The sequence below is a fragment of the Mastomys coucha genome, unplaced genomic scaffold (assembly GCF_008632895.1).
Source record: "Mastomys coucha isolate ucsf_1 unplaced genomic scaffold, UCSF_Mcou_1 pScaffold15, whole genome shotgun sequence".
Taxonomy (NCBI): Eukaryota; Metazoa; Chordata; class Mammalia; order Rodentia; family Muridae; genus Mastomys; species Mastomys coucha.
Genome location: NW_022196897.1, coordinates 74255547 through 74266203, shown reverse-complemented (window position 1 = coordinate 74266203; position 10657 = coordinate 74255547). Strand labels below are relative to the sequence as shown.

At 33.0% G+C, this 10657-nt stretch overlaps 1 protein-coding gene across 1 annotated transcript; it reads left to right on the top strand.

Annotated features, from left to right (window-relative positions):
• The first annotated feature begins 851 nt into the window (after positions 1-851).
• On the top strand, positions 852-1796 carry LOC116092160 (olfactory receptor 5D14-like). The gene has a single exon (XM_031373510.1). It carries the CDS (start codon positions 852-854, stop codon positions 1794-1796), a length of 945 nt encoding a protein of 314 aa, XP_031229370.1.
• The last annotated feature ends 8861 nt before the right edge of the window (positions 1797-10657 follow it).

Genomic DNA, 10657 nt, shown 5'->3' with positions numbered 1-10657 from the left:
CTTAACAACAACAACAACAAAAGATTGAATTGTTTGTCAAAAATTGCTATATTCTCTTTCCAAAATCTAATGAGGTCTCATTTTACACAGATGAACCACTGTTTGGGTGTTATTTTAATTGCAGTGGCAGAGGATGTTTTAATCATGTATTGACAAAGTTGAGTGATTGAATTTCATGGTGCCGTTTTCTTTGTCATTTCAAGGAAAGTCTCATTATTATGATTCTTCAAGATAGGATCTGGTATTAATTCTTAACTATCTACTCTGAGGCCCATAGGGAATATTTTGCTGAATTTTCTCTAGAGTTTGAATCCCCAGAAACATCACGTTAACATAAAAAAATCTTCACTTCCTGTCATTCTCAATTCACAGAACACCAGGAGAATGGTGACTCTCTCTGTAACTAGTAAGTTTATTCAGAATTTTTTGCTACTTGAAACATATTCTTTTCCTGATACTGTAACTAAGATATCATTTGATTTTTCTTTCTATATTAAATGATTAATACACAGAAAATGATGTTTAGGAGAGAAATGCATACACATAGATATTCTTTTTGCCTCAGCCATTGTCAGTAGCTAACAAATAAAGCACTAAATCACTTTTGAGTATGCTGAGCATCATTGGTATTATACAACAATATATGGCTCTGTTAACTTCTTTTTTCTTAGTTTTCTCTAATTTTTATTTCTTGAAATTAAAAGGAAAAAAGCCTCAGTGGTTAGATTTGTTCAAATAATCAAACTAGAACAGCATTTTTGCATTGTTCATTTAAAAATATTTGACATTTCTTACATAAATTTCTATTGAACAGGAGAGTCTTCAGCCTCCACTGTCTACTGATAGGCATTATGGTGCCAATGGAAAGAAACGTGAGTGTGGACATTATCTTCTCACTTTTGGGTTTCACAGACTACCCTGACCTTCAGATCCCCCTTTTCCTAGTCTTTCTTTTTATGTACATCATCACTGTGGTGGGAAACCTTGGGATGATAATGCTCATCAATATCGACCCTAAATTCCACACTCCCATGTACTTCTTCCTTAGCCACCTTTCCTTTGTTGACTTCTGCTACTCAACCATCATCACACCCAAGCTTCTTGAGAACCTTGTACTTGCTGATAAAACTATTCTTTACTTCAGCTGCATGTTGCAGTACTTCCTATCCTGTGTGGCTGTGGTGGCTGAGTCCTACTTGCTAGCAGTTATGGCCTATGATCGCTTCGTGGCCATCTGTAACCCCTTGCTGTACACTGTGGCCATGTCACAGAGACTGTGCATCCTGCTTGTGACTGGGTCATATATCTGGAGCATATTTGCCACCTTGATTCTCCTCTGCTATGCTCTGCAGCTAAAGTTTTCAAGATTTAATGTGATCAACCACTTCTTCTGTGAGTACACTGCCGTCATTGCTGTCTCTAGTTCTGATATACACATCCCCAGCCTGCTACTCTTTTGTTTTGCAACCTTCAATGAAGTGAGTACACTCCTGATCATTCTCACTTCTTATGTGTTCATTTTCGTGACGGTATTAAAAATCAAATCTGCTAGTGGTCGTCGCAAAGCCTTTTCTACCTGTGCCTCCCACTTGACTGCCATCACCATTTTTCATGGAACCATACTTTCCCTGTATTGTGTACCTAACTCCAAAAACTCTAGGCAAGTCGTCAAAGTGGCCTCTGTCTTTTACACCGTTGTCAACCCCATGCTGAACCCACTCATCTACAGCCTGAGAAACAAGGATGTGAAGGATGCTTTCCAGAAATTAGTGAGCACAAAAGTCCCACTTCAGTGAACCATCTTAAAGTATGTTCAATACAATAATAAGTTAGAAAAATGGCTCTTCCCAGCTTCTGTGGTTTATATTTATAGGAATTCTTTAGATTCCTTAGATTGCTATGATACACAAATTAATAAAACTCAACTCAGGAGATAAAAGCAAAGATTTCTTATTTGGGGGAAATACAAAATATTTCAGTGTAAAATATTTATTTCAAATCAATAATAATAATAATAATAACAATAATAATAATAATAATAATAATAATAAGAAGAAGAAGAAGAAGAAGAAGAAGAGGAAAAAGAAGAAGAAGAATGCTGATCAACAACATAAGATATTAGACAACATAGCTAGATTTACTGTAGAACATACTTTTTCTCAAAGAATGATGGTAACTAATGTAGAAATGCAGAAACTTTTTTAGTTTTGTTATATCCATAACAGAAAGATTTTGATTGTCAACACAGAAAGTCTGTCATTGTTAGTAGATATTTGCTATTTAATTCCATTATTATAATTCAAATGAATATTTTATATCACATATTCATTTCATTCCTTATGTTCTACAAATGGTGTGTATAGAGAACACTGAACTCTATAGTAATCTTTTGTTGAGAGACTGGCATCAAAATGGTAACTATATGTCTTTGGTATAAACTGATATAAACATCTAAGGAAATAGTGAAAAATTGGCTGACATGTGTTAAAGTTAAAAATTAACTGTACAAATCTAATATCTATTTCCTTTTATGTAAAGCAATTACTAGATTCTGAGTTAATTCCATGTTTCAGAAAGGAAAAGTTTTGAATGATTTTATTTCTAAGGTAAGACTTTGATGTTATTAGGTGAAGTATTTCATTCCCAGAATAACTGGTGATCAAAATATCTAGAAGCTTCATTTATAGTTATTAGTAATTCATCCAAAGGAAAAGGAAAAAGTACCCAGAAATATTGAAGCCTATATTTTTATATTTCTATTCTATAGTTTATATGAATGAATGAATAAACCTAAATATCTGGTGGTAAAATTTCCAGGAATTACAATAAATTTGAATGATGAAAAATTCCTACGTAAATTAATATACATTAGGAAGTATCTATTTTAAAACATCATCACTTTGGAAGAAATAATCATATGAGGAAAATATTATATATTATTTTGTTTGTTTCCCAAATAGAAACTGAGTGCTAAATGTGAACTTTAAATTTCATGAAAAGTAATTAACAGGTTAATAAAAATGGCTAAACAGTGAGAAAATCTCATTTACATAGAAAATTGATATAAGATATACTTAGGTTTTATCAAAACTACAATAATATTTTTAAAGTAGGTGTTTCTCATCATAAAGATGGAATAAAAACATACCTATATTACCATCTCCTTCCTGTAAGAATAATTGAAAACTAAAATTTTAGTGAAACAGTTGTGGTGGTTTGAGTACAAATGAGCCTATTATTGCCAGGTATTTGAATCCATGTACCCCAGTTAGTAGAAATGTTTGAGAAGGATTAGGAGCTGGGGCCTTGCTGGAGGAGGGTATATCACTTGGAGTGGGCTTTGAGGTTTCAGAAGCCTATACCACCTCTAATTTCTCTCTTTCTTTATTCCTCTCTCCTCCCCCTCTCCCTCCCTCTGCCTTTCCCTTCTCCCCCCTCCCCTGCTTGTCAATCAGATAATATGCCCTCAGCCACTTCTCTAGCACTGTCTTTGTCTTTCTGCTGCCATGTTTCACAGCATGATGGTCATGAATTCTAACCTTCTAAAATTATGAGCTCCCCAATAAACACTTTCTTTTGTATGTAGCCTTCATCATACTCTTTTGTCATGACAATGATAAAATAACTAAATTAATGGGGTCAGAGGTCAGCAACTTGTCCTCATGAGTGTCTTCAGTTTTACAAAGTGAACACTTGTTTTGCAGGCTGATCAGAGAAGTTTTTGGATGAGAAACACTTGAAAAGAGAAAGTATCAGTGTCTGAGACAATTTCATACAGTCCTTCATTTTAAAGCTCTCAGTCTTAGACATATCAAAGATGTTTCAATGGAAGCCTTCAAAGACACACTGATAAATAAAATTAAGATGTTTCTTCTGGGTTTGTCATTACAGTTTTTTTCCTGTATATCTAAATGTATTTCCATGAAAATTTTAAAAAGTAATTTATTTCATTAGATTTTTTTGTGATTTTCTGCATGCCTATATGTGCACCAAGTGTGTGGCTGATATGTTCAATGATCAGAAGAAGACACTAGATTCTGATTGGGGTGATTGATAATTGTAAGTTACCATGTAGTTAGTAGGAAAAGAATCAAGATTCCCTGGAAGAGCAGGAAATCCTCTTAACCGCTATACCATCTCTCCATTCCCAATATGTACTCTCTTATAAAGTTAAGTAAGAAGAAAGTTTTCCATATTAAAAAATTGCAAAATTATACAGTGTGAAATGAGGGAATTGCCAAAACTTAATACATAAAGGTCTGAAATGGTCTGCAAATACTATTAAATAAAAATAAATTAAAATTTAAAAATACAATTCCATTGTTATATTAAGTAATGCCAATTTATTACAACTGTAAAAACAGTTTTGAAAATGTGTATGTATACACTTATGTGGAATTCCATAATTTATTTTTATCAAAACTAATGTCTCCCTGTACTATTCTTGGAATAGTCTTGAAAACATCATTAAAAATTGCATAATGTGCCCACATAGTGCAAAGCTGTTAGACTGGATAGCTGATACTCTTCTTTTTAAAAATATAATACTGTAACTCTGAGATGGCAACCCCATTGCACTACTTGATGCTCTTTTCTTTTGGCTGGAGGAAGACTCTACAAGTTCTTTCTCTCCACTGCTAGGCATTTCATCTAAGGTCCCTCCCTCTGAGTCCTGAGAGTCTCTTATCTCCCAGGTTTCTGGTACATTCTAAAGCCCCCACACATACCTCCTACCTCCCAAAGTTGCCCATTTTCATTCTTTCTGCTAGCCTTCAAGTCTTCAGTCCTGTCCTTGCCCTTAATACCTGTTCATGTTCCCCTTTTGACTTCTCTGTATCCTTTCTCATCCAGGTCCCCCCTCCCCCATTCCTGTGATTGATTTCTTCTCCCTCCCAAATGGGATTGAGGCATCACTTGAACTCTTTGGCTTGTGGACCTTCTTGAGTTCTATTTTTTTTGGTTTGGTTTTTTTTTTGTTTGTTTGTTTGTTTGTTTTTTTTGGTGAATATCCATTATTTATGAGTACACTCTATGAAAAACTATGGCCAAATATTGTTCCTGTCTAAAAGAACTGCAGGGACAAAAATGGAAAAGAGACTGAAGGAAAGGAGGTTCAGTTACAAGCCCAAATTTGGATCTAGTTCAAGGCCTGACACTATTACTGATGCAGTGGTATGCTTACAGACAGGAGCCTAGCATGTTGGCTCTACAAGAGGCCCAAAAAGCAGCTGAAAGTGTCACATGCAGATATTTACACCCAACCAATGGACAGAGGCTGATGACCCCTGTGGTTGAATAAGGGAAAGGTTGTAAGAACCTGAGGAGGAAGGAACCACATAGGAAAATCAGCAGTCTGAACTCACATGAACCCCCAAGATCTCTCAGACACTGGGCCACTAATCAGGCATTATTCCCAGCCTGATATGAGGCCCTGACAAATATGCAGCAGAAGAGTGCCTTGTCTGGTCTCAGTGAGAGAAGATACACCTAACCCTCCAGAGATTTGAGGTCTCAAGGATTGGAGATGCCTGGTTGGTTGGGGTGGGTGTGAACATCTTCTTGGAGGCAGTAGAGGAGGAATGGAAATAAGAATTGTAAGAGTATGGACAAGGAGGGGGGATAAGAAGTGGAATGTAAATAAGATTTAAAAAATAATAAAAATATATTTTATTTAGCCTCTAAAATTTTTTGTATCTATTTTAATATTATTCGTTTTCTGTTCCATTCTTTTAAATCCCCACACAACTTACCAAACCTTCTCCATCAAACATTGTTATCTTAAAAAAATTATTATTAATAGCTCACTGAGTTAAATTAGTATTAACATAGGATATATTGTATGGGCTTACTGACCAGGTAATGAGAAAGCTATTGGTGGCCAAATCCTGATAGACAATTGTTGTTTTATATTTAGCTGCCATAAACTGTCAGCTATCTAAGCAAGTTTAAGAGCAAATCAAATCATTTTTATAAATAAATTTTAAGAAGGCAATTTAACAACTCCAACTATTTAATGGTACCTTAAGTAGACTTCCCACTAGGACCTATGGTATCACCACTCACTGGCTTTTGAAAAGTTGTACTGTATTAACCATGACTGCAAAGCTGGGCTCATATCCATTTGGAAATAATTGGTTATGTTCATTACTATCCTACCACGATTCTACCAGTGAGCACAACTTTCTTGGCAGGCTAATATTGTAGCATAGAGGATGTGGTGCTACACAGAACCAGTGGCATCTTTTCTTGTCTGGTAGCCATATAGAAGCTACAGCATTTTGAAATTATCTGAAAGCAAATAAGCTTGAACGTTATAATAAATAAAGCAAAAGAAAACCAAAACCAAAAAAAAAAAAAATGTCAACACCTTTTTGCTAGCTATTTAAGTAAGTCATTTCTTATGTCATATATATATGTATATATACTTTATAGTGGTCTTGTCAGTCTTTTCTCATAATGACATAACTAGCAATACTTTTTGCAGCATTCTCATAACATGATTCTATGTTTACTTTTTAAATTTATCTTTTTACATGTAGGTTTTGTCAATGAGGAGATATCTTCCTAAATATAGTAGCCTGCTAAATATACTGTAAGGCCCATGATAAACCTATCATAAATCATAATGGTAGTGTAAAAAAGAGTAAATGCATGAGCACTTATGTGTCCCTGTTATGCTCAACTCATTTTTCTGAATTTCTCCACTAGAAAGCCATGTTTGACAATTTTAAAATTTTTAATTAATTATTCATACTCTTGGAGTAATCTAATGATTCTGATCATTTAAATAGAAAAAATTGATAGATAACTTCAATGAAGATATTTCTCAATTAATTCCATTTCAATAGTTTATTATATGACTAGTTCTAACTGGTTGGAAAACAGGGTTGCTTAACGAAAAAGGACAAAATCTTAGTATGTTTCTAAAGGGAATAATTGAGAAGTTAAGCCACATTTCAAATATGTGAAACATGGTGTACTTCATTCTTTAAGAAAAAACAGGACTTGACAATAGAAAGAAAATTTGTAATGTAGAATAATTTTCTTTATTTATGACTTGATGCTTTTAGTTGTTTCGTCTAATTGTTGTAGGATATATGGACATAAAATTGCCATTTTTGAAAAAGCATCTAAAATTGGCTTTGCTAAGTTATCTTCTCTCTGAATAATTGGCGAATTCTATTCTTTTTAATAACATGGAAATGGTATTTAATAAATGTTTGTGGAATAGTCATTCATTCACAAACTTTGATGATATTGGAAAAGTAAAAAATGATGCTTTTGTGCCCATTTTTTTCTTTTCAAGGGAAACAAATTCTAAAATAAGTACAATAGAAACAAATTTGAAACCTACATTGCAACTATGCCTAGAAAGGCAAACAGTATATAGAGTAATTCCTTGAATTTTAGAGAAAGTTCAGAGAAGTTTGACTGGATTCTAAGTGAAGCACCTTAGACCATATCCAAAATGTTCATTTTTTTAAAGAAACAAATAAAGCATACTATTACATAGATGAGTCAATATAGTACAACGAAAACAGGTGTAAAATATTCTATTTATTTTGGGCTTACATTTGTAAAGTTTTCTTCATCTTTAACGAACCATGATGACTTGAGAGCAGAATATCCATATATCCCAGACACAGTCAGTGAAAAGAAAACATCATGTATTGAAAAAGTCTTAAATAACTCTTTATTAATATTGATTTCTAAAATACATTATATCTAACAATAGGAAAAGCCTAATGAAGTCATTCTTTGGTTGTGGAACAATATGAGTTATTTATGTATATATAGTACACGGGATATGTATATATTCATATTATACTACATTTATGAACTGTCCCCAATGATGATCTAATTTTCCACCCACAATTGCATCAGATTGAAGTGATTAATTGTAATTGTTTATTTTATGATCTCAAGAGAATATAACATATTCTCTAAGGTTCCTGTCTCCAAGGCTGTAACATTAAATACAAGATCTATCTGTCACTCCCCAAAAGGAGAGGCCCCGTCTTTGTCCTTAACAAGAGAGGTTCACAAACATAAGCTTTAATGTCAATGGAAACTCAGCATTCATGAGTAATACACTCTTTAAAGGTTTTGTAACTAAGCCAGTGTCATAAGGCGCTGTCTCTCTGTGAAGCTTTGCTTTAGGGGCCCTGGTCTACGTAAGTACCTTAAAAATCCAGTGAAAGCTAATGCTTCTGGTAGGTAAAAGGACAACTGTATTTAAGGCTTTCATTTTTATAATAATTTGATGAATAATTTAAGTCTGAGTTCTCAGATATTTATGTAAGGTAAAATAAATATTATCAGCTAATAAAAAATGAAAGAAGTATATTATTAAGATTAGAAAGCGTAAAATTAATATAACAAGGTAGATTTTGTGTTTTTCCAAAAAAGAAGTCTTCACTTGATATTTAATAGAATTAAGTAATAGAGGTACAAGACCCGTTACATAAATAAACAGAAAATATGAATTCCTTTACATAATTTACTAAGACATTGAGGACATATGTTAAATCATTAATTCTTTGAAGATTTCATACATTGTATTTTGGTTTTATACATTCATATTTGGTATGCTCTCAAGTCTCCCTTGTCTGCTTTCCTTCTCTACCCACTTACCTTTCTTTTTTTCAGTGCATACTCTAAATATGTTTGCAAATAGCAACATGTTTCTTGCTTTATTTTTATAAAAATACTTTTAAAACTCCTACATTTATTTTGAGTATGATATATAATGCCAAAGTGTTACCTAGATTTCATCCTGAATCTTTTTGTTATTTAAATGAAATTATTTTTTACTCTCATAATATATCCTGATTAGTTTTACCCCTCCTTGTACTTGACCCAGTTCCTCCCTCTTCCCCACTACATCCAGATCTGCTTCCCTTTTACCTTTCTTTAGAATTAGATGCAATAAAGATCTTGGACAAAATCCAATTGCCCTTCATAATAAAGATGTTAGAGACTTCAGGGATAAAGAGGACATTTCTGAACATAATGAAGACAATTTACATTAAGCCCATAACCGACATCAATTTAAACAGAGAGAAACTCAAAGCAATTCTATTAAAATCAGGAACAACACATAGTTGTCCACTCTTTCCATACCTATTTAATAGAAGACTTGAAGCCTAATCTAGAAAAATTACACAACTGTAACCAAGACATTACAAAGAGAAGAGGAAGAAGTTAAAGTATCTTTATTTGCATACAATAATGATAGTATGCATAAAGTGACCTAAAACATTTAGCTGGCTAACTCCTACAGCTGATATACCCTTTTAGCACAATAGCTAAACACAAAATAGATTCACAAAAATCAGGAACCCCTTTATATACAAATAACTGAAAAGGATATCAGGAAATAACATAATAGCTTCAAATAATGTAAAGTATCTTGGATAATCTAACCAACCAAGTGAAAGACTTGTATCATAAAAAAAAAAGAAAAAGAAAAAACTTTAAAACCCTGAAGAAAGAAATTGTTTCATAAAATAAAAAGCAACCAGCAACATATTGAGCCCAATTTTGTTATTGAAATTCATTGCCTTTAATGGCAAAGTAATGCATTTAGAAGCATGGCCACTAAATGCCTTATCCTTGTTTATAATCTTGGGGGCTCTTCTAGAAACAACTGTGTGACCAAAAACAATACTTACTAATGCTAATTGAGACAGCATTGTATGCACTGTCCAGCATGAACTCTGTTTTTCTTCATAAAGTGAAATACAAAGATTATTTTGTGTATAGTGTTGGTTTTCTTTATCATCAAATGTCTTCATGTTTCCTTAATAAACAAAAATAATAATCCTTGTACATCACAGCTAAGGTAATAAAAGGCTAAAATGAATGGACTAGGGTATAAGTTAAATAGAATATGAAGACACATAGAAAAATAGAACCAGAGAGAGTAAAAGGAAGGGTGAAATAGGTACATGCAGTACTAAGAAAATAAACTCATAAAAAGACAAACATTCAAGTTGAGATATCAGAACTATTGGTACTTCAAATATGGTAACATGGGATACATACCTTAGTTATTTCATAAATTCCTTAAGTTGTTTGTTTGTTTGTTTGTTTATTTTTGAGACAGGGTTTCTCTGTATTGCTCTGGCTGTCCTGGAACTCACTCTGTAGAATAGGCTGGCCTCAAACTCAGAAATCTGCCTGCCTCTGCCTCCTGAGTGCTGGGATTAAGGCATGTACCACCACTGCCGGGCAAATTCCTTAGTTTTTATTACTGATAACAAGGATGATATAACCAGTCATGCTGTTATCTTTTGTTACCTTAAAGTAATTCAATATCACTAAAATTTGTATATAAGTACTTGACTTGAAATAGCCTAAATATATATATATATACATATATATATGTATATATATATTTCAATTTACTTTAATTATGATTAATATATTTTATGTGAGGTAATAATTTTATTCAATATTTTATTTTAACTTTACAACTCTTTATGGTAGCTATATTTTATACTATGCACAATACATACATTTTATTATAAATACACTATCTTTTAAAGATAATTGCTTTATCCTCCAAACTTTTTGAAGAACAGGAAACAAGCTGGGCACATCTTCACAGTCTATGTTTACTTTTAGGTCGTCTAGATTCTTACAAACAGAAGTC